We start from the raw sequence: 24,946 nt of genomic DNA, 5'->3' as shown, positions 1-24,946 counted from the left end.
ACTATATTATAAAAACTGAAATTGACTCCAGACTTATCATGCAAAGGGTAAAGTATATGTTTTGTGGTGAAGCATATGTGGTGTCTCAAGTGTCCTTCTAATGAAAAACCACCTGTTTTGAGAGAGCGCCTTGGGCTTGGCATTATGGGTGGTCTCAAGACGTGATCTTTTGTATGTAGTAATGACGTGTGTTACTGTTATTTTATATATATATATATATATATATATATATATATATATATATATATATATATATATATATATATATATATATATATATATATATATATATATATATACACAGCAGAAACCTGTAATATAAAAGGTCATACCTAATGGGTCACTGAAGACTAATTTTATGACAAAACAACAGTTTGGAACTTTTACAATCTGTAACATTCTTTATTATCTAAAATGGGAATAAACTCGACTCGACACTAATGGGGCGATACAGCAACTCGGTGACATTTACTAATTTATTTTATTTTATTGTTTATATACAAGTGTGATTGATAGACCTGCAAAAGCCAAAGATAACTTAACAAAATTTGGAGCTCTTCAGATGAAATGTCTGTCGATGTTTCCTGCTCAGTGTTGACGGAGGATTGTGGATATCAGAGATGCTGTGGAGTTCATATGCAATCTGTTCTTTTGTATTTGTCATTATTCCGAAAGATACATTCTTTGAAGTACATCAATTCTGTCTATGTCTAGGCACAGATACGGAACATTCTTTTTTTCTTCGTTTTTTTTTTTTTTTTGAGAAGGTCCTCCCGGCTGCAGTTGATACGCACTTTCTCTGAGCTTTCTCTGACCCGGACTAAAGGAAATGTATTGTGCTGATTCTTTCCGACGATTACATTTTATCTTTCAAGATAATATCTACCCCCATCATTAAGGTTGTCATACCATACAAGTCATATTGTCACAACGTTTTTTATATATATATATATATATATATATATATATATATATATATATATATATATATATATATATATATATATATATATAATGAGGATTCCAGGATAAGATCCATCGCCATCTTTGTTGGTGCTTAACATTTTACATGAATTGGAGCAGACGTGTACTGTGGTTCAAAACACTCTGGGTAAGTGCTCGTATGCGAACTGAAGGAAATGTTATCCAAACGTTACTTGTACACCACAGAATGTTGTTGAAAGTTTTTTTTTGTTTTTGTTTCTGGGAACCGTTTCTAGAGGAAATGAAAGATAAGATGATATCGGACGTTATTGTTCTTTCCACATCCGTGATCAGCACTACATTGGTGACTGAGCAAGCATTTTGATATTCACAATTGTACAAATCATAACTTCCATCACTGAATTCCCAATAATTCACTGAAGGTTATCTCATTTGAACAGGACACAACATGGGAAAGGGATTATCCAAAATTTTGCTTGCACAACCTGGTAAACAACTTGTATAAACTTAGTCATTTGTTGTGAGCAAAAACAATGTTTAGCATTTTACAGTACTTTTTCTCTTCTTTAACACTCGGTCTATGTCTCTTGGTCTCAGTCTTGGTCTCGGTCTATGTCTGTCTCTGTTTGGTCTTGCTTCCTTTCTCTTTGTGGCTGGCTTGCACCCTCTCTCTCTCTCTCTGCCTCGGTCGCTCGCTCACGCTCTCTCTCTCTCTCTCCCTTCCTCCCTCTGGCTCATGTGCTCCCTCCCTCTCTGGCTTGTTCACGCCCTCACTCTCTCTTTCTGGCTCACTTGCTCCCTCCCTCCTTGTCTTTGTCTGGCTCTCTCCCTCTCTCTGGCTTACTTGCTCCCTTCCTCCCTTGCTCACTTGCTCTCTCCCTCTCTCTCTCAGGCTCACTTGCTCCCTCCCCCTCTCTCTGTTTGGCTCTCTCCCTCTCTCTGTTTGGCTTGCTCCCTCCCTCTCTCTGTTTGGCTCGCTCCCTCCCTCTCTCTGTCTGGCTCGATCGCTCCCTCCCTGTCTGGCTCGATCGCTCCCTCCCTGTCTGGCTCGATTGCTCCCTCCCTGTCTGGCTCGATCGCTCCCTCCCTGTCTGGCTCGATCGCTCCCTCCCTGTCTGGCTCGATCGCTCCCTCCCTGTCTGGCTCGATCGCTCCCTCCCTGTCTGGCTCGATCGCTCCCTCCCTGTCTGGCTCGATCGCTCCCTCCCTGTCTGGCTCGATCGCTCCCTCCCTGTCTGGCTCGATCGCTCCCTCCCTGTCTGGCTCGCTCGCTCTCTCCCTGGCTCGCTCGCTCGCTCCCTCCCTCTCTCTGTCTGGCTCGCTTGCTCCCTCCCTCCCTCTCTCTGTCTGGCTCACTCGCCCCCTCCTTCTCTCTGGCTCGCTCACTCCCGGGTAGTGTTGAAGGCAACTGATGACCGCACTCCTGTTTTTTTAATTTTTTTTTATATTTTCTGTTAATTAATATGCCGCAATATCTTTGCTGTTGAGAAATATGATAATTTTGGAATGTCACAATGCTCTACCTATATATACAATGCAATGTGTATTTGTGTTAGTCTGTCCCCCTTCATAAGGCCGATTTACGTCTGGTTTTGAAGGCCAATCTTTTCACTCGGCTATGTGTTCACTACGGTCTATTTTTCAGGATGGGAAAAAAGTTTTTTGAAAGTTTGAAAGTTTTTTTTATTTTTATTTTTATTTTTTATTTTGCACATACGGCCACACACGTACGGGCACGCACGAGTAATTTATGAATTGCATAATTAAAGTAAATGAAGAATAATCGTAAAATTTTTAATTTTTTGATCAATTGGCTCACAGCATACCAAAACCACCACTGTTTCTTCCAAATCTGACACTTTAAAAAAATTAAGTAATTCATCAAAAATCTAAATAATTAATTGATGAATCAAATCCAAAAATACCCTTTATAGCCAAATCACTTGTTTACTGTTTCCAAATATCAGCTTTCAAGCTCAAAAGATGCCCAAGATATTGCCCAGATGAGAAAGGAAATATATTAGTATTCAATAAATCGATAATAATGAACTGATTGATCGAAAAAGAAGAAATATTATTTTTGCCAAAGCACATCTTCACTTTTGTCCCCAAATTTCAGCTTCTTCGGTCAAAGGATGACTGAGATATTGCCCCGCCCCCAAAAAACAAGAAAGAAACAAACGAACGGAGTAAAAACTGAGTATGTACTCCCTTCAGCACCTGGCGATGATGTCATGCATCGCCTGGATATGGAATTGGGAAGGAGCGGCATACAATACGCACACCTGATGCTAGGCCGAGGCCTCGTTCTTTGGCATGCTACGAGCCTGTTCAGTCAAAATGAAACGTCTCAGAAGATAATGAGAATAGGGTAACATTTATACTTGTAGTGTTTTAAAATAACGTTTTTCTTTTTTCTTGCGACAAAACATCATCATATCTTGCAGTCTGAATATTTTGAATCTAGTAATTCAAACTCGTCATTTTTGATGGGCTTTTATACTAATACAGATATAATAGGCTAATGCTGTCTGTCGGATCTCGAAAGGAGGAGTCCAAAACGCATGCAAACAATTCGTGAGTACAGGTCTGCTCATTTTCTTCACAACTTGAACAAACGAGATGAAGAGAAACGGACTTGTCTTTGTCTGTTTTGTAAAGATACAGGAGAAGTTTTTGATTTAATTTGCTGAACCAGTGGATGGATTATCGATTGACAAAGTGAGACAAGGCAAAGTAGGAATCTACTCTGGAGACTTGGAACCATTACCAGCGGGTACATACATGGCAAGTTGAAGGTGACAAAAAATGGGTTGGTTGGAGTCTAAAGCGGGGTTGTTTTTTTTTTTTTTTAACTCTTTTCTTGCTGCAGTCGCAGATTTGCGACGACAAAAAAAAAATTGAAACATTTTTGCTTTAATTTTGGTTATCCATCCAACTTGAGACCCAAGTATTTTTTTTCTTTTTCTCTTTTTCTTTGCAAATACCACTTGATATTCACAGCCATATGAAAAACAAACAAACAAATGAAGCAACATTAACCACGCGGCCGTAAACAATGCAGCATGCAGAGGGTTACCTAAACGTGGTAAAAACGCTACTCGATATGTTGACCAATCAGTAATGATGAGATTCCAAGTAAGACCATACATGCAAAGAACATTTCTGTTATGTCGCTCATTAGTCGCTAAACAATTCAATTGATTGCACAGTACAAGTCCATTTATCCTGCAGCACGTAATGTTCACATATCTCTCACTCCGGTAAGGTGGCGTCTCCCTCACGTTCCACATGCCACTCCCCCTTGCATTATCATCTTCCACGCAATCTCTCAACATCTGGCAATACAACAACAACAACAACAACAACAACAACAACAACATATTTAGAAAGGATATAACACCTAACAAAGAGGAGGAGGAGATTGGGACCATACTCTGTGCAGAGTGTTGGTGCTGCCTAAGCAGTCTCCTTGGGTATTGGGCACAATCCTGGACGGGTCGCCACTCCGACACAGTATACCAGCATGCTGTCACTCATTTTGCCGACCTCGGAAGGATGACAGGCCGAGTTAACCCCACCTGGTATTAATTCAACAACTGAGCGGGATTTGAACTCAGGACCCTCGGATCCCAAGCCCACCACTCTAACCATTGAGCCAACACCAGGCATACCAAAGAAAGAACATAACAATATCTGAAAGTTTTTTATTTACTTTTTTCGTTTCCAGTTGTCGCCTGTGACGCGTGACGTCACATTTACTGCAAATAGCATCCCCACAATAAAGAGCAGTGTTGCCTGGTTTATGGAGACCAATTGATGATAAATGGTGATGAATGTGATATGATCATCTTGACAATAAAACTTTGAGAAATGTTCGCACATTCACAAGCATCAAACCGCATCATTGTATCCCATTTTATTCATTTTTTAAATTACGGTTTCAATTTGGAACGGTAATTTGTGGACATCCTGTTTACGGATGAAAACAATCCAAATCAAATCTTACCACTCAAAATACTCGATTACCAATAAATATCACAGTAAAAGACAAAGAGCAAATTGAAAAACAAATCGGCCGACCTATTTATTCGGGGGTGACGACAAATAGTAGACGAGAGGAAGTAACGATGCGTACAGATGAGGATTGAGGGAATTGGTCGGTTGGGTAAAGCTCATGACATCACCCAGCCAATAGTCAGACCAGAGCGGTACCTTGTATTTCGGATAGAGATCGCTACAGGTCTGTCACTGTCAATCTGTATGTGAATCCATGCGAGTGGAATGGAAACTACACATTGCGTTTTTGAAATTGTTCGTACTTTCCATCCAATACAGGTTTTAACAATCCCAAAACGGGTCCCCTGGTTTAAAGAAAGGAAACCGGTCACTTGCCATGTAAGCCAGCAACATGCTCTGCAGAATTTAGGGACCAATTCCCAGTTCAGATGGAACAAATCAATTCTAAATGGGTCATCGATTCTTCCGCTCAAGCCTACTGTCGTGCTCACTATCTCTGTCTCTCTCTGTGTCTCTCTCCCCAACTCCTGTTCATGCTTGTCACGTATGTGCAAATGCAAGGCGCTGTTGCTGAGTACAATTGGTGGTATCTGTTGTGTGTGTTGCTTCCTTTCTTACTCTTTGTCCTTTTGAGTTTTGATGTACATCTCCTTGTCTTGTCCTATCTGCTGTGTGAGAGTGAAATATAGTATGGTAGCAATTAACCACCTTACATGGCTGTCTTTCCTGTTATTGCTTCAAATAGTTTTCTTTTGTTTCGTCCTTGTAGACTTATTACTACTTACTTTGTTTTTTCTTTGTTTTGAGATATGGCTAATAACAGGAGTCAAAGGACTGCCAACCGTGTTACAGAGGAGGGGTTATCACATAAACCTGGGTCATGCTTTGTCCCACCCTTCAAATGGATGACATTCTTCTCGCGATTGGAGAATACAGTAGTTTCAAAATGACATGCGAGTGCAAACGAGGCCTTTCTCACATGTGCTGTGCGTGCGTTTTCAGTGACTCGCTTCCTCGAATCGGGGCACTTTTAGCCTGCTATCGCTTGGGCAAAGTCCAAGTCAGACAGTCTTCTTAACACAAGTTTCAGCATTCGAAAGAAAGTCGCGTTTCCAGATTGGTTAACCATAATTGTTCCTGGACGCAAATCACTCACAAAAATAAAGGAAACACGAGAAATACCCATGGATGAGAGGCGTCGAGTTCCTCCCATTTCTTATCAGGGAAGTCTGCTTGGTACATCTGTCTTTGATGTAAATATAGCTGACGCAAGCTTTGTGTATTGCCACGTCGTGAAGATGTCCTTTGTGAAAGAGTTGCTAACCATTACTTCGTTGGTAATGATGCTCAGCATCATCTTTCCAATTTCAGACGTCCATTACATAAATCACCAAGCCTGCCATGTTCACAGGAAGCACTCCCACAACGTTCGAAGTCCACCCACTGGTAGCGATCATCGATGGGTTTGGGTAGCACGTGCCCACCCACAATTTTTCTGGCCTTGCACCGGTCCACATCGTCAGGAGTCTGCAGTACCGCAGACCTGTCGGCGATCTGAAAGAATTCTCCAAATCTTTCCTTTGCATAGGCACACCCCTTTCTCTCAGGTACTTTTTCAACTATTTTCTACCTCTTATGGAAGCTTTGCGAGCCATTTTAGCCAACAATCGTTGTCTCGCACGCATAAAGTACTTTCGCATGCCTCAACGGCCACTGATCCCAAGGGTGTCTGTGCATGCACGCAAAGCATTCTGGAGCATATTTCTTCATTTCAAAAGTCCAGTATTTATCAATGGGAATAACCTTCATGCTACGTCCTGGATGAGTTGCAAAGTAATTTTCTTGTCGCAAGTATGCTTTTCAGACATTGTTATGCAAAACGAGTTAACTTGGGGGTAATTACCAGTTTGTTCCGGTCTTGTCGATTGACACTCCAGCTGTTAAGATTATCTTAATTTAACATTCTGCCCTTTCTAATGAGGGAATTCTTCAAACGTTTGGTGAGTTCTGTACTGTTGTATCCAAAATTATTGCAGTTCCTTTGTGTACCAGATTGGAACCCAGGATAGACAGCTCAGGGGTGACTACACTTCAAGACTATCCTGCCAACCCCCCATGGGGCACTGGCAAACATGGAAAGGACAAACAGACAGGTGGTATAACATGGAGTGGGCCAGACAAACAGACAGACAGATTGACAGACACAGCAAAATGTTTCAAAAGATGAGCATGCAAACAGACAAGACAAACGTGGTAGACGGAGTCAAAAAAATGGCTCTTTCCAGAGCTGATTGATGAGGGAGCAGTGATTGAGGGGCTGAATGTCCAATATGAAAATGGGTCACAAACTTGGTTCGAGGAAAAGAAAAGAAATATGCAAACAAATCAGCAACACCTAATGGAAATACTGAAAAAATAAAAAAATAAAAAATCCGTTCAATGGTAGATTTACCATAATATGCTCTTCCTCCCATTGAAGTTGAGATGGGACATTTCTCTGCTGCAGATGCATGGAAATCTTTTTTTTTCAGGAAAAGACGATACTTGTCGAATCTGCAAAGTTATTCTTTACACAGAGCAAAGTAAGTTATCAGAATTACACAGAGCCTACCTGGCTGTTGTGCATAGCTTTCTCCTCTGGGCTGGTGCACCAGCATCAAGTTTGTCTTTCCTGGAATCTGTGGAATCTAAAGTTCTCAACATTCTCCTGCAATGAGGCCGAAGCTCAAAGCGCCTTTGTCGCATTGCAGACAGGTCGGCGCTCTCTTCTGGTCTCGCTGCCTCTGCACTCTCAGCCCCACAATCCTCCCCATCTCCTCCAGGACACGTGCATTCTTCCATTAACCTCCTGGTTAAACTCCAGAAATCCAGACTTATCATCTCGCCTCCATTATTTTGTTCTTATTTACTATTTATGGAACTACCTGAAGGAGGCGATTCAATCGCGCACTATTCATTGCAGGGTTTCAATCGGATGGTACATCATCATCTCATTTCACCACTTACCCCTATACACAATATTTTCTACCCCAATTAACCCTATCTAACTGAACCCAACCCTCTTCTGTGCTTCCTCTCTCTCTCTCTCTCTCTCTCTCTCTCTCTCTCTCTCTCTCTCTCTCTCTCTCTCTCTCTCTCTCTCTCTCTCTCTCTCTCTCTCTCTCTCTCTCTCTCTCACCTCTCTTGTTATTCGTTCATTCCTTTGATCATTGAATCCAATTGTAGCACCGCCGTCGGTAGTTTTCCTTTTAAGCATTCATCACTTACTGTTTTCCATTGGCCTGAGCATCAAGCAAGGAAGCAGTTCAAGTTCAAGTAACCAAGTTCAAAATCTCTGACATGACTCGGCTGGGGTTCGAACCACCAATCTCCCTAACTCAGAGGGGACGCTCTAAGCATTACACCACCGAGTATTTGGTATAATGAGTTCCCTGACAAGGAACTTAATTGCAGGAAGCCATTTGGCCCATCAAGTCTGTGCAATGGTTGCCAACCTATGGTTGTTTGTCCATGCTCCATCCTTTTTTTTTAAAATGCTGAGCGTCAAGCAATGAAGCAGCACGTTTTTAAGCGTTTGGTATGACTCGTCCGGGTTTCGAAGCACTGACCTTCCAGGTTCAGAGCAGACACTCTAACCATTATCCTCCCGAGTCTGGTTATAAAAATCCAAGATGATAACGTTTTTCATTTAATGTATTCACTTCTGCAATTGCTATCATGATTATTATCATATTTTGGAATATCTCACTCGGTGTTTTATGCGCAGCGTTATTAATTTAATAATTTGGGGGGGGTGGGTTTTGGAGAAAAATTAATCTTGTATGTAAAACTTTCATCTACTAATACTTGCTTTATGATGAAAAGTAGTACGAGTTTATATTCCCTTTTTCATTTCTGACGTGGTATTTGTCAAGGTTGTCCCTTCTCTGGTCTTCTATATGCCGTCACCCTTGAACCACTCATGGCATCTATTTGGCAGTGAACACCCCAGGATACGAGGATTGTAGAAGTCTCCGAATTTGTGGTGACAGCTTATGCTGATTCTGTTTGCATCTTACTTGAAGGCCCAAGCGGTGTTGTTGCAGTGCAATGTTGCTGCATTCTCTGCAGCCTCCTCTGATGAGGTTAATTGGAATACAAGTGCAGCCTTGCAGTGTGGTTTAAAAAAAAACAAAAATCTTTGATCAACACTTCACTCCCACAGAATCTCATCTAGAAAACGGACGGGGTTAAATATCTTGGAGTTTATCTTGGTAGTCGTGAGATGGAAGTGAGGTATTTGGAAGGATTGGGATACTGGATTTGTGTCGTTTGAAAGCATGAGGACTTCCACTGAGGTGTTTCTTATGGAGGACGCACCCTTGTTGTTAATAATTTTATAGCAGCAAGATTGTGACTTGAAGTCATTGGTCTGCAGCCAACCAAGGAACTGATCCTTGCTATTCAGTGAGCTTTGATGAACTTCTTTTGGCGTGGCTACCGCTGGCTTTGGCCTGCTGGACTGCACCACCCTTGGCAGGAGGGTGGCCAAGGTGTTATTGATGTGTCTGGTCGGGTTATGGCTTTTCGCCTGCAGTCTGTGCAGAGACTGCTGTATGCTGAACAGCTGCCCTGGTGCCCCTTTGCGCATTTTGTTGTTGCAACAGGCCGGTGAATTTCTGGCGATACGATCGGCACCTTTTAATGGACCTCCCTTTTTATACCCAGTCTTTCTCCTGTATTCTTCAGTCATGTCTCGATCCGAAAATGTACCCTGTTGATTTGAGGCTGGAATTTACAAGCTCTCTCGATTCTAGACAAATCTCGTCCTTCTCTGGAGTGACGCACATCACCTTGTGGTGAGAGCAACTAGGGCAGGGCTGGGGTCTCCTGCTGCTCCACCTTGGCCTAATGTGTATCCTTTACCCACATCTGGTCTTTCAGCAGATATCCAGTGGAGGTTTGCACATTAGGCTCTCCCTTCCAAAACCTTTGTTCACCACTTTAATAGCTCGCTGCCAGTAACTTGTCATTTCGGTGATCAGCAGGATCTTTCTCATGCCGACATACAGTGCAAACGATGGACTCCTCTTTTTCTTTTTTTTATTTTCTTGATACTTACACACTTTTTTCACCAATGCCTTTTTCCTTCACTTTACACATTGTTATATTTGGTGTTTTTGGCCCCTTCTTGTAGGGACTGGTGTTCTTAATTTCTTGATTACCGCTGCAAAATGTGGAACATCTAAATTGGGAAAAGTTTAAATTGATAATGGCTGTGTTTTTGATGTCATCCCTATTTTAAGGGGGTTGTTACTGCACGATTTTGGTTAGAATTTAATTATAATGAGAATGTCCAACATTTTGAGAGGGAATTGTGCGTAAGCAAGGCCTTGTTTTGTGGATGATTTGAAATTGACCATCACTTGGAATTGCATCAGGAATTGTGATGTTTTTTACTCTTTCCTTTTACTCTTTTTTATTTTTGTTTTGTTTTGTGGACTTTGCTGTCTGCCTGTTATGAATTAAATGGTTTTCAAATTTTACTCTCTCTCCCCCCCCCCCTTTCTCTTTCTCTCTCCCCCCTGTCTCTCTCTCTCTCTCTCTCTCTCTCTCTCTCTCTCTCTCTCTCTCTCTCTCTCTCCCCCCCCGTGTCTCCCTCTCTCTCTCTCCCCCACTCGTCTCTCCCTCTCTCTCGCCCTCTCTCTCTTCTCCTTACCCCCCTCGTCTCTCTCTCTCTCTCTCTCTCTCTCTCTCTCTCTCTCTCTCTCTCTCTCTCTCTCTCTCTCTCTCTCTCTCTCTCTCTCTCTCTCTCTCTCTCTCTCCCCCCCCCGTGTCTCCCTCTCTCTCTCCCCCACTCGTCTCTCCCTCTCTCTCGCCCTCTCTCTCTTCCCCTTACCCCCCCCGTGTATCTCTCTCTCTCTTCCCCCCACCCCCCTCGTGTCTCTCCCTCTCTCTCTCTCTCTCCCTCCCTCTCCCCCCCCGTGTCTCCCTCTCTCTCTCCCCACTCGTCTCTCCCTCTCTCTCTCGCCCTCTCTCTCCCCCCCCCCGTGTCTATCTCTCTCACTCTCTCTCTCTCTCACTGTCTCACTCTCTCACTGTCTCACTCTCTCTCACTGTCTCACTCTCTCTCACTCTCTCTCACTCTCTCTCACTCTCTCTCACTCTCTCTCACTCTCTCTCACTCTCTCTCACTCTCTCTCACTCTCTCTCACTCTCTCTCACTCTCTCTCACTCTCTCTCACTCTCTCTCACTCTCTCTCACTCTCTCTCACTCTCTCTCTCTCTCTCTCTCTCTCTCTCTCTCTCTCTCTCTCTCTCTCTCTCTCTCTCTCTCTCTCTCACTGTCTGTCTCTCTCTCTCTCTCTCTCTCTCTCTCTCTCTCTCTCTCTCTCTCTCTCTCTCTCTCTCTCCCCTCTGACTTGCACTGTTTAGTATGTATTTTTTGAGTGCGTCCCTCACTATTTGCTTCTCTTTTTTTAGGTGGAGCGGCCTCGACAAGCCCAACTTTCTGCTCCTTTCCGAAACAAAGCTCGGGAACCACTGGATGAAGGTGCTTTGTTTCTTGTTTTGTTTCTGTATGATTTTGTTTTGTCTTCCCTGCGTACTTGCCCTCTCTGCCTATACCCCCAGCTCCACCCCCCGCCCCCATCTGTTCATCTCTCACTCCTTCCCCCTTTATGCCCCATTCCCTCTTTTCCCTTTGATGGTCATTTTCCCTTCTTTCATTTTGACTTGTACTTGTTTGTGTCTCTGTTTTTGGCTTTCTTATTCTCTCCTTTATCTTCTTTACTGGCTATTTCTTCTTTCCCTCTTGCTTTTAAGTTTATTTTTCTGTCTTAATTTACTATCCTTCCTTTGCTCGTTCCCATATTCATTGTTTAATTGTTGTAACATAGTTATTCATCAATTTTTTTTCAAAGATGAGGGCTTTGAGACATAAATGTACTATTGTCTGGCTATCGAATGTATTTATACACTGGGGAAAACCACATGGAATACGGGTTAGGGTTGGGGTCAGGGCATCTTGAGGTAAATACTTGGATCAGAACACCAAAAAGGTGATCGTTTAATGCATTCCTTCTCTGGTCCACTTTTTGTCATCTTTCGGACACGAGTAACACCCGCTCCTTCTGGGAGTGAAATATGGTCTCTGGGATCACTTGCACTATATCATATCTGTCATTATTTCCACACTCTCCCTCTGGCAGGGGTCTTTGGTTAAACCACTTGAACTGTGTCCAGGTGAAAATTGCAAGTCATCTCCCCACTCTCGGGGGGGGGGGGGGGGTAGTGGAGAGGATTATTTCATGCTCATGACCTGAATCGTGGTATCCCGAGCAAGCATGTAAAATTTGAGTGAAATTGGCCAATCTGTTTTTGATTCTATATGGTTCAGGCATCCATACCCACATATCGAGAATTGCCAAATGTTAGTATGATGCCAGTCTTTAAGATCGGCGTTTAACGTAAGATCCCACGAGGTTTCCCCCTTCCTTTGTGACACAGAAACTCACCCTTTTTTGGAGTACTTTTATTCACGGCTCATGTTAAATCATAAAATGTTCATATTTGTAGGATTTTCAAAAACCTGAGAAATATGTATGTTTGTGTGTCTGCATCTGTGGAATGTTTTGTTTTCCTTTTCTAATTACATGCTGATTATTATTAGTACTATTTTTTTTGTCTTTCTTGTATTTTCATTCTCCCTTCAGTCTTCGTCATTCATATCCGACTTCCTCCTCTTCCTTCTTATATTTAGCCTCCCCCCTTTGCATATTTAATTCCACTCCTCCTCATCCTCCCTTGTTTTCTCCTGCTCATCTCCATTTACTTCCTGTCTTGTTCACCCCTCCATCATCACTTTGCTCTTCTTTAAAAATAAATTAAAAAATTAAATGACATTCTCATATCCAAGTATTTTTCCTTTGTCTATCCTTTTTCTATTCACAGGAAAGCGGTCTGATGGTGGCCTATTCCGGGCACCCCCATATGCTGGGTATCCCTTCCTTATGTTTCCCGAGCTTGCAAGTCCATACCTCACAAACGGCTCTTTATCCCCAGGGGCACGACCGGTGAGCCCAGTTCGGCTAGCAAAGCCAGCATTTTCACTGTTTGTGTTTCGCACCGCAACCTCTTTAAACCTCGCAAAGAAGGTTTGCATTTGTGTTGCTCAAAATAACAGGGTGTTTTATTTTATTCCAAAGTCGAGCATCTGTGATCCACTGTTGAAGTTTGCTGATGATGCATTGTAACTGTGATCCAATGTGAACGTCATAGAGGACAAAAAACTGTGGAGGTTGAGGGAATTTTGACTGATAAAAGGGACCAAGTGTACATTTGGGCATACAAAAATGACCAGGAAGAATAGGTGTGGTGTCATCGGATATCAATAGGAATTTTAATGATAAAAACGAGATAAGATAGTGGTGAGCTAAAGTCTTGAATCGGTGGAGGGAGTAACATGATTGCAGCGACATATGGAGGTGATTCCGCAGGTAGGAAAATGAAAGGATAAAGGAATGCAGAAGCTTGAACCTTGAAAGGTAAATGAATCGTGGTAGTTGGAAGGGGGGTGGGTGGAGGCGTGGATGAACCATTTCATGCTGGTAGAGCTCAGGAGGGAATGAGAGCTTTGGCTTGAAATGGTAGGCGGGGAGAAAGATGGGATAAGTGATTGTAGATACTCAAAAGACTACCAACTCGTCTCCAGTGAGAAATCGGTCGGCCCTGTTCAACAGATTATATTGATGGATGATGATTTATATTAGTTGATTGAATTGTAAAACATTGAAACAACTTTTTCCCCTTCTGTTTTATTTTGAAGCTTAACATGCATGAAAGTTGATATTTAGTTTAATGGGCACATGGTCCAGGACTAATTGCCCCTCCGCCTACTACCCTCATTGTTTTATTCGGAGATGATTGTCAATGCCAAAGAATTGTTAACTTGGCACATTTGATGCACTACCACGACACCCTCTTCGATTGTGATCACATGATGATGCATTTAAAACTTGGACTCACCCATTTAATTTTGGAGTTGTTCCTGGAGAATCACGTGAATGTCTGTGGATCACCTGTTGAAGTTCACTGACTGGTAGGCTTTTTTTTTTTGAGAAATGAGTATGTTAAGGGATTGAGAAATCAAAGGCGATGATGTGGAGATGTATTTGACGTGACAAATATTTTTTATGATGACGCAAACATAAAATGCTGTCCAGAATGCAGGAAAAAAAAAATTCAAAATAATTTTTCAATAGCAGTAACAAAGTGTGGTTGGGAGCTTTGATGGAGGTGGAGGAGTATTTTGAACATTTTAAAGGGAATTTTTCGCTTATTACTTTGTATGTGGTGACGGAGAAGAGGCCGACGATGCGGCTCTGACAGATCACACCTTACATTGAATATCGGTTCATCGTGCTCACGCTGTGATGTGTTCTTGTAATTCTTCTTGCCACTCAGTCTTGCAGTTGATGGTTTAACTTTACACTAACAATGCAATGTAGCCTTGCGAGAAAAGATCAAGTTGTCAAACCTGTCGTCTTGTTTTCTCTTTTCAAGCAGTGTATGACAATGTTCAACTCTTATGATGTAACTTGTTCTCTTCAGCCCATACCATTTGACTTTTATCTGTGGGGTCACCTTAAAACCAGGAAGAGTCTTACAGCATCAGTGGGTCGCAGATGCTATGTTGGCCATGCCGCAACAGCAAGGATGACTTTGAGTAATGAGTATGTTAAGGGATTGAAATCAAAGGCGATAACGTGGAGGTGAATTTCACGTGATGATTTCATGTAGCTGCACCATTGACAGTAAAAAAATAAAATAAAATAAAAAAATGATGGTAGGGTTATAAACGAGACTTGGACCGATTTAATAAATAATGTGGCACTCGGTATGTTATAATTGTCTGTTAAGCACTACCTTATCAACCTTTGTTCTCCATCCATCTTCCTTGGGCAAATAAAAGGTAACGGTAGTTGTAGTTGTCGATCCCTTGTACAAATGATTCGGAAAACATGACGATCAAAGTTTTGTTTATTTCCTTGTTTGTGTATGTATTTTTAATCGGTCCATTATGAACTGATCATTTAAAGTGTAATGCCTTTCTCAACTGTGATTCACAGTTTACTTTTACATCGTTTTTTTTTTTTTGTTTTTGTTTTTTAAATGTTTGATGATTGCAGAGGTTCATTTGTAAATTTTTATTTTATTTTATCTTATTTTAAAAAAACTAACGATGTATGGCAAATCCTTCATCAGCTTTACCCCACCTGCCCTTTCTCTGCGCTTATTCTCGATTGCCCAGCTACATCGCTGTGCGTGTTCAATTTGCATCGAACGTGCGACAGATGAAGTGTTTGGATTGCATTTTTTAGCCTCCCTTTATTCCTCAAGAGAAATTACAGGGTGTTTCAAAAGTCCAAAATCATTGGGATATTTATTCCCCAAAGAAAAAACACTCAAGTGACACTAAATCTGGACTATGTGGGGGCCATTCATCAGTCCATGACGTCATATGCACCTCAAAGGCATCGTATTAAAAAAATGAAATGAATGTTTATGATTCCGGACTTTTGAAACACCCTTTTTATATTGTAATTGTTGTTTTCAATGTTGGCGTGCAGTGCTGTTGCGTTGATGTGCTGTTCTGAAATATTGATGTAGACGTTGAATCTGAAATGATTTTTGAACAAATACGTGGTCATGTGGTCTTAGGATTTGCACATTAACATAACGGAAAAAGAAATAAACTTTGTGCAAAGTCTACTTGGTGTTCTATATTTGAGTGAATACGAGTGCCGTCGGATGGCGTTTGTGCACTTTGCCAAAACGGAGACGTGTGCAGGCCGTGAATGGATAGTAGTTTATATTTTGTGAGTTTTGTTTCATTCTCGGTTGATCTTGAATTGACCGTGAACATACAAGCGCGGGTTGTTAAGGTGGAAGGGTGGAGTATTATTGGCACGGTGCTGCTGTGTCAATGTCTATTGCACAACCTTTTGTGTATTATTATTGTTATTGTTGTTATTATTATTATCCTGCGCGGGGTTAAGCAATCGCTTGCATATGTATGTAGAACGGACGTGTCTGCATTTTGTTATTCCCTTTTTCCAGCAACCGCTTGTAGGATTGACACAGAATTTTCACCACAGATTGAAACTTGGCTCCTGTCCCATGGGGAATGTGATTTTTTTTTTTTTTAGTTTACTTTTTAAAATGATGTCATAGGTGCCTTCGTTTTGATGTCATAATTGCTACATCTGATCAGTATGAAAACTTTTGAGGGTCATTTTGGGATAAATTGGTCGACAAAAAAATTGATGTCGACATCGTTCATGTGGTTCGGCAGCCTAATTAATTAATTAATTATTTTTTTTAAGCCTTCAAAAATCATCTGAAACGGCTGAACAGATCGAGGCAAAACTTTACAGGTATAACCACCAATCCACGAGGAACAAAAAGTTCCCACCAATTATGTCATAAGTCACATGGTTTGGCAGCCACATTAGATTTACCCTCAAACCTTCTCCAGACAGTCATAATTGCATATGTGGAATACTACATCCGATCAGTATTACAAAAAAACATAAAAGTTGGCTCTCAGCGGTCTCACCAAGTCCTTCTGAAACTGAGTTGGGTAAGTATTCCATGAATACTATCTAATTATTATTATTAACCTCCGCCATCGAAGATGGATGGGGGTTACTGTTTTCACCCCTTTCTGTTTGTTTGTGAACAGTATTACGGAAAAACTCCTTGACGGATTTCGACGAAACTTGGTGGGGGGGGGGGGGTTAGGTCTGGTCCAAGGACGATGCCATTAGATTTTGGACCTGGTCCAAAGTTCAATATGGCCACTATGGCGGCGAATTTGAAAAAATATTAGAATTTTTTTTTTTGCATTTCTACATGTTTTAAGTGATTTCCAACCCCCCCCCCCCAAAAAAAAATTTTGTTAGAGAAAAAAAAAATTTGCAAATTTTTTTTTTTGCATTTCTACATGTTATAAGTGATTTCTAACAAAAAAACATGCCAAAATTATAATTGCGGCTGATTTTGGAACTTCAGGTGGATATACCCACGTAAAATCAATTTCTGTCTCAAGGAATCTAGTTATGATGAATGAATTGAGTATGTAAACGTTAAAAGTAAAAGGGAAAGTTGCAAACTATAACTCTGTGAGCACTGTTGACGTCAAATTGAATGAATAGGATATCAGGTTCACTTGAGTGACCTAGCAGTATTGGCGGCGGAGGTTTTGCACTCTACCGAGTGCTCCGCCTCTAGTTAACCTCCGCCATCGAAGATGGACGGAGGTTACTGTTTTCACCTCTGTCTGCTTGTTTGTTTGTGAACAGTATTACGGAAAAACTCCTGGACGGATGTCGACAAAACTTGGTGGGGGGATTAGGTATGGTCCAAGGATCATGCCATTAGATTTTGGACTTGGTCCAAAGTCCAATATGGCCGCTATGGCGGCCATTTTGAAAAAATATTTGAATTTTTGTTTTTGCATTTCTACATGTTTTAAGTCATTTCCAACCCCCCCCCAAAAAAAAATTGTTTGAGAAAAAAACAAAAAATTTTGGAACTTTTTTTTCAAAATTTTTCCGATTTTATTTGAAAAATATTTGAATTTTTTCTTGCATTTCTACATGTTTAAGTGATTTCCACCCCCCCCCAAAAAAAAATTGTTAGAGGAAAAAAACCCAGAAATTTTGCACCTTTTTTTTTTTTCAAAAAAATTTCGATTTTTTTTATTTTATTTTTTTTTGGCATTTCTACATGCGTGTCGATCTAGTTTAGTTTATTCAATCGTGGTTCAGTTGAGTCTGATCCGTTTTGACCAACAATGAATAGGATATCAGGTTCACTTAAGTGACCTCGCAGTATTGGCGGCGGAGGTTTTGCACTCTACCAAGTGCTCCCCCTCTAGTTATTATTGTAATTATTATTATATTCACCTTGCATCATGTAGTTTATGCATGATTTAATTTGTGTACGAGATTCCGACTGATGAGTCGAATTGGAAAGCAGTTACAACAATGGATGGTCCACTTCTTGCGGCGCTTGTTTATGCACATTCGCATATTGAATACAGCTTTAATAATAATAGCAATAATAACAATCATCTTCCCGATGTTGTAAAGCAAACCGTTTTGCATTCATCCTTGAAACATTCTCGTGTCTTGTTCCCTTTGCGTGCCGGAAATCTGTGAAATATCCACTTGGTACATCCTGTCCGATTGTCAGCATTGTTGAAACGCTGCAGTCTAATCCTGCCAAGATGATTTCTCGTGCTCGAATTCCCTCCCGAGCCACACCTAAACCTCTAATCCCAACGGTGGAATGTCAATGAACACTTGCACTTGAAGTAATGCATCAAACCAGCCTTGTGTTGTGTTCTAATTCGGACACTTGTAGAACAAGTAGGCAGCAATGACGTCTCTAAGATGCCTGGTTAAGTACCTCCTCATTCACGTGATCATTTATATCGCATGTTTTGTTAAGCCTCTTTGTTTGCCTTGTATGGGATTAAAATATGGAAAAAAAATCCCTCCAGGAAGGAGAGAGGTAATTTTTTTTTCCTGTTTATTAGCCTTCCTGATGAAATGTGATTGCTTTGTTCATTATTTTGGAAGTGCTTTATTTATTTATTTTTAATCTGGGAAATGTTGAATGAGTACAGGTGTGTGGGGTGCTATGTTTGTTTTGAGTGATAGCAGCAGCTCCACCGCTGAGGAACTGATTGTGTGTTGGAGCCTTATTTATTTATTTCTCACAAGGTCTTGGCTCAATGAAGATAAGAGCAAGGTGGTCGACGGTAGAAGGCAATGCATTGATATGGTGGTAGTGGGACACGTGGATGCAACAATGTGATCGATGAGGAGGAGGAGGGGGAGGAGGAGGGAGAAAGAGAAGAGGGAAACAAACATAGCATCTGGGGAAGGGTGGTTTGGGGGTGGGGGTGTTTTTGCTGCTTGCTTGTTCTCGATACCGCATTGTTTTTAAATTGCTATCACTTCTCATCTTGCAGTTCGTGTATGTAAGAGAGAGAAGATGTTTAAAGGGAGAACAGCATTTTCCTATTAGTTGTCATTGGACGTGGTGGTGGGAGGAGGGCAATTCTGCCATTACGATTTGAAAGGAGGATTGAGGAATTTTAAGTTTGGGTGGAAACTCTGGATGGAGGAATGGTGTTGGAAAGTCGTGATGTTCAAGTTTTGAAAAGCTTATGGATGATGTATCTTTGTGAATGGGCCGTTCAAGACTTGGGTGTAGAAATAATGAGTTTTGCACTCGTGGACATACCTGCAGGCAGTTGTGATACAAATTCTTCACACTGCTTGGCTTTTCAGCCTCATTATTGTCATTTTGCTAAAAGTGTCCGAGTTCATTTTATCTTTGTGCCTTTGCTGAGCCGTACTACGGTGCCCTTTGAATGCGTGTTTAATTAATGACTCCAGATCGGCTAACGGAGGCCTTAATCCTCCTTTGTGGCAACGTCAATCCAAATATTTTCTTTGCTCTGGGTTTGTGCTCACACCTGTACCATTCCTCACTCGCAAGAAGGTTTGAAACATTGGCCTCGTGCGATATTTGGGTTGAGAGAGTATGATCGGGGGTGATTTTTATTTTATTTTTTTACAATTTTTTTTCAGACCAGGGTTTGTGAAGAGGCTGAGATGGAGCATGTTGCTTACCTCGCCAGAAAGGAAGCTGTCGGGCCATTTTGGCCCACCGGGCCTGTGCTCCACGGGATTGCCTTGCAGATTTGCACAAGGCATTGTCTTACCGATCGCTCAGGGCTTGGCATTGTGTTGCGCGCTGACCGCACTCTGCCTCCGGACCCCAAGCGGCTTAGCGACTCTGTCTGAGACAATTCCAGCCCAGCAAGGGCCAGAGTTATCCCCTGCCCTGCCACCCAGTGTCTTGTTTCCATCTTGCGACCCTGGGCAGGGCACTCTCCGTGTGCCGACATTCTATAGCTACATACTATGTGAAGCGTTAAAAATGTTCTACGAGCGAGTTGCTCACAACAATCCAAGATACGCCAACGTTATAAAAGTATATAATACATACATATTCTGATTCTGATGTACCATACTCTGTTGCAGAGCAACGGTGCTGCCGAAGCAGTTTCGAGGCAAGGGTTATAACGGGCGCTTTTCCATTGCCTTTCCAGTAGTAGTGAGGGCAAGAATTTGTAATTTATTCATGGTGCTGGCGATAGCTCACCTCCTCTTCACGAAGGACACCACAGGATCTTTAACGCCTCCCGAGTAATGCCGGCAGGTGGGACACCCAGTTTAACGTCCATCGGAGGGATTGTGCATGGCACTGATGAATCTCCATTGCCTGTGAAACGCTAAGATGACAGTTTTTAGCTGGGTCGGGATACAAACTCAGGTGAGACAGCTTCGAGGCTAGCGTGTCTACCTTTGGGCAATCCTGCCAGCCTATGCTATGTGGAAGGTAGTATTCAATGATCTATGACCCCATTCATTCGTGGGAGTAGGAAGTGTTTTCGGTCCTCACAAAAAAAAAGTTTTGGAAAGAAAAAAAACTTTATTTCTTCAAAATGCCAAGAGGATTACAACAGCACCGGGCAATGCCAGGTCCCCTTGTTTGTTTGTGATAAAACGTGCTTTTTTATTTATTTATACATGCCCCAGTATGCTTTGTTTTGTTGTTTTTGACATGTCTTGCGTTGCTGTCTCATTTATATAACTTTTTGAACGTCCCTCCTAGATTACAGCAAACTGCTTGCTATTTTGTCCGTGATTGCAAGTGAAATGGTGATACAATTGTCTGATTTGTCTTCAGGCACAAGTTTGTGCCTCATTTGGAACATATCTTTTGTTCAAAAACATTCACAGTAAATAAAGTATTTTTTGAAGCCCGAGCTTTGCTTCGGGATGATAACCTTAAGCAACATCCATGCTGTTTTGATTTTTTTTTTTTCTTTCTTTCCTGAAGTTCTAACACATTGTATTGCCTTGTCTCTATATTGGTGCTCACACTGTTGTATGCAAACTTTCCTTTAACCAAAAAATGTAACTTACCCTATGCTGTCACAAACTTGTTCACATCTTCGCAAACTCAGCATTTTGTCCTCTTGAAAATTGTCAAACGTATACAAAAAACAACTGGAAGGGCACTCGGTGGAGCTCGTACCTCCACTACTTTATCCCTGATCCACAAGAACATATCGGGCCCAATACATTTTTGAAATATCATGCTATACAGTACTATATAGTTTTTTTTTTTTTTTGCCCTATATCTCACATGGTGAAGAATCACTTTAATAATTATCAGATCTGGTTCCGAATTCGAATCTTCACTAAAATTGAATCAATTCTTCCTTGTCACACACCCAACGTATCCAACAAGTTTCATGTGAATCCGTCCACAACTTTTTGAGATATCTTGTACATAGACAAACAATCAAATAGAAAGGGTTGAAAACATATCCTTCGGTGGCAAAGGTAAATACAAAATAATTTCTTATTTTTTCCTTTTTTGGGCGGGGAGGTGGGAGCAAAAAACATGGACCTACCTTATTTGCTTCCATTCTTCAGGCAGTATCCTCTCCGTGCTTTCCCTGCTCCTATCCGGGAGAGCGTTTTCTAAAATGGCAAAGGGATTGTGACTGCCGTGCTACCCAATAAAGCTCAATATGTAATTTGGTGTATAAAGGATACCAGGAATGAGGGATTTGTTTTCAAAATGACTTCAGAAAGAACCACGAAACAAGAGTTGGACTTCACTCTTGAGATTCAGGTTGTTTTCTCATTTGACTGTAAAAGTGATTTATATATAAATATATATGTTATTTGTATTTTATATGTGTTATTTTTCTTTAAATTTGAGTAAGTGTACATATTTACCATTGGTAATCAAAACTATATTTCAATGACACCAGCCTGATAGAAATCTTTCACAAATATAGAATTTTGCATGAAATTAGAATTGTAGTTTATGGGTTTGGTCGTTTGACGGGATGGTGTCGATGTAGTGCACTTCCTTTTGGGATATCAAATGTCGGGTTTGAGTCTCAGCACGAGATCTTTGCTTCGCACGCAGTGTTGCGTCACAAAGTGGTGCCGTCCATTGGATGGAGATTTTAACCTGGCAATCCATATTTTGGTGTTGATTGCTGCTGCAGGTCGAAGATCTTGCAGTGTTTTATGACAAAGATGTCCAATTCTTTACCATAATTTTTTTTTTTAACCTCGTGAGTTATTGTCGGTACCCTGTTCATTTCCGAATTCATGAACGACTTAGGACAACAGTACATACTTTATGAGCCACTGACCCTGACTAGATGAGTGACATGGTGTAATGATGAAGACTTAAATGGGGGTTGACAGGTCTGATGTAGTCTCGTAGTGTGACTCATCAATTTGCAATTTATACTCGTTTTTCTGCCTGCATGAACTTGTTCGTGAGCATTTAGAGATGTGCTAGAAGTCGACAAAGAAGCTCTGCAACATTGATCTCTGCAAGGTATACACGAGATGCCATTCGCCATTACGATTGTATCCATATTCTCTTTAACCTCCCGACAGTCTGTGTGCACTACAATACAGCATTGCTCTTGAGTGATTCTTCTGGTTGCATTAGACTTCAGTATGAACCAAAACCAGTATGAGATGGCTCAGCGGAAGCCTTGGTGCGAAATATCTTATCCTGCCAAACAGTGGAGCATTTTAAAAGCTGTCATCTAACACGTGGCGTTCCTCCGAATAGTAGATCTTGAGACGGTGTTCTGATTAAATTTGTTTTTTATTGTGATTTAGTTGGTTAGTGGTTAGTTGATGTTCATCTGTCACGTGTGAAAATGACAGCTGTAATTTACTCTCAGGGTTTGCGATGTGCCTGTGAATAGCTAATAAGCCCAATTCTTGCATGAAACCTGCTTCCACGCTGAGCACAGGTGAATTCTGGGTTTGGGACAAATGACTACATCTTTTTAGATTGAGTCATTGTGTTGATACCCCTTCCCTTCATGTGCAGCCTTTTGGCTGCGACACTGGTACTCATTTTGCCAACCTCGGAAGGATGACAGGCTGAGTCAACCCTCTGGTGTTAATTCGGCGGCCAACGGGGCATGAACCCGGGAGCCTCGGATCCCAAGCCACCACCCTAACTGCTAAGCCAACACCAAGTTTTGAAATTGCACCAGGTTTTGAACATATATGTTGCAGAGCTTCATTGTTGACTTCAAGCAGTTTTTCTACCTCTTACATTTCCCGCCTTGTGTTTGTTTGCTTTTAACATAGAATATCTTCTTTGGAAGGTGCTCTTCTGACATTCTGACTACACGACCATCTTAGTTGTGTTTTCATGACCATGGCACCAACACTCGCTATCCTCGTCTGTTGTCGGGCCTCTGTCTCCTACAACAGGGGGTGAACAAGCACAATGTGCATTTGATTACCCAATGTACACGATTTAGACTTGCATATTTGTTGCTGTTTTGAGCTGTCTATCACTGCAAGTATATAGAACTACTAGCGAGGTGGCCGTGCTATGCACAGGAGGGGGCTGCACAGCCGGTTCATGAACGACTTGGGCAAAAAACATTTGTGCAGTTGACCCCAACAGAAGTAAGGTGGGTAATATTTCTTGATGTCAAAATGGCGAAACTGCAAATACGGAATCCGCAAATGTCTCCTGTGGAAACCTTCACATAATTTCCTCATTCTGCTTTATACTCGATCTCCCTATATTTTCGTTCCTAACGGCATCATTCCAATCGCAAAATACAACATTACAAACACTCGTGAGGTAAACTAATATGGACGCCGTTGTCACGTGACACCCAATACAGACGAATCTGCCGGCGAGAAAGGGCGGATACAAAATACTTTGTACGGATTGAAAATAATAATTGTGTTGAGTAATTTATGAAACCTCCCACCCACCCGACGACACCGGCTGGGACTCCAAAACGTTCCACAGAAGGTTTGGTCGAGCTATCCCCAAAACTGAGGGAGTAGTTCGGGGATGGACGGTTGGACGGACAGACGGACAGACACTCCTGCTTTCCATCATGACTCTTTGGAAATTAGTTTAGATCCTGACTATATCATATGACTGAACAGCAGAATATACAGAAGACTATCTGTACTCGGCATTTCTGAGGCAATATACCCATTACAGAGTTTCTTCATTCCTGTTGGCATCTTTTGTGAGACTAGTGCATGCCCGTACATGCGTGGCTGTACGTGAAAAAAAAAACTTTCAAACCGCAAGCCAGAAACAACAAATACACAGGCCGTTCCTTCGCTCTCGCGTGCCCGTACGTGCGTGGTCCGGAAGTTCGCATATCGCAGTTATGATTATTCGCAATTTAGTTTTAATGGCCAATTATTCAATTAGCGCCAATGTATTTTGCGTTTTCGCAATGTCATCGCAAGGAAAAACACAAAGAGAAGAGAAGAGAAAAAAGAAACAAAAAAAAAAACCGTACGTGCAAAAAAAAAAAAAAACAACAAAAAAAAAACTTTCAAACAACCACAGGCCGTTCCTTCGCTCTCGTAAATGACGACTGGATTGGGGCATTGTGTTTATCTATAAATGCGCTTAAGAAATTGAGAAATTATTAGAATACAGTGTCATCACTGTCTGGAAGTCAGTACGTTGTAACCCGTAATGGGGAACACGGCTGAGGTTCTCTTCCCCATCGGCCACGCCTACGCAGCAACGTGTCCTATCATTGGTTGGTAAATAAATGGCCATAACTTGGGAAGCACTTGTCCGATTAATATCAAACCTTGAAAAGGCACATCCTCAGGTCCCCAGCAATATACCTGGCAAGTTTCAATTAGATCGGACCAGTGGTTGTCGAGAAACAGCTCTCTCTCTCTCTCTCTCTCTCTCTCTCTCTCTCTCTCTCTCTCTCTCTCTCTCTCTCTCTCTCTCTCTCTCTCTCTCTCTCTCTCTCTCTCTCTCTCTCTCTCTCTCTCTCTCTCTCTCTCTCTCTCTC

General features: G+C 41.6%; 1 protein-coding gene across 17 annotated transcripts in view; it reads left to right on the top strand.

The window, feature by feature from the left end:
* LOC147018605 (transcription factor 7-like 2) overlaps positions 1 to 24,946 on the top strand; it is a 445,180-nt gene that overhangs the window by 4,129 nt on the left and 416,105 nt on the right. For all 17 annotated transcript variants that reach the window (XM_085898440.1, XM_085898439.1, XM_085898437.1 and 14 more), the window contains exons 2-3: positions 11,428 to 11,497; positions 12,898 to 13,019. In XM_085898440.1, coding sequence (XP_085754566.1) covers positions 11,428 to 11,497; positions 12,898 to 13,019 — 192 coding nt within the window. The remainder of the gene's footprint in view (positions 1 to 11,427; positions 11,498 to 12,897; positions 13,020 to 24,946) is intronic.

This window comes from Eptatretus burgeri, chromosome 10 (genome assembly GCF_056783735.1).
Source record: "Eptatretus burgeri isolate ZD-2024b chromosome 10, Ebu_testis_v1, whole genome shotgun sequence".
Classification (NCBI taxonomy): Eukaryota; Metazoa; Chordata; class Myxini; order Myxiniformes; family Myxinidae; genus Eptatretus; species Eptatretus burgeri.
Note: the sequence above shows the minus strand (reverse complement) of the source record. Positions and strands in the feature narration are given on the sequence as shown.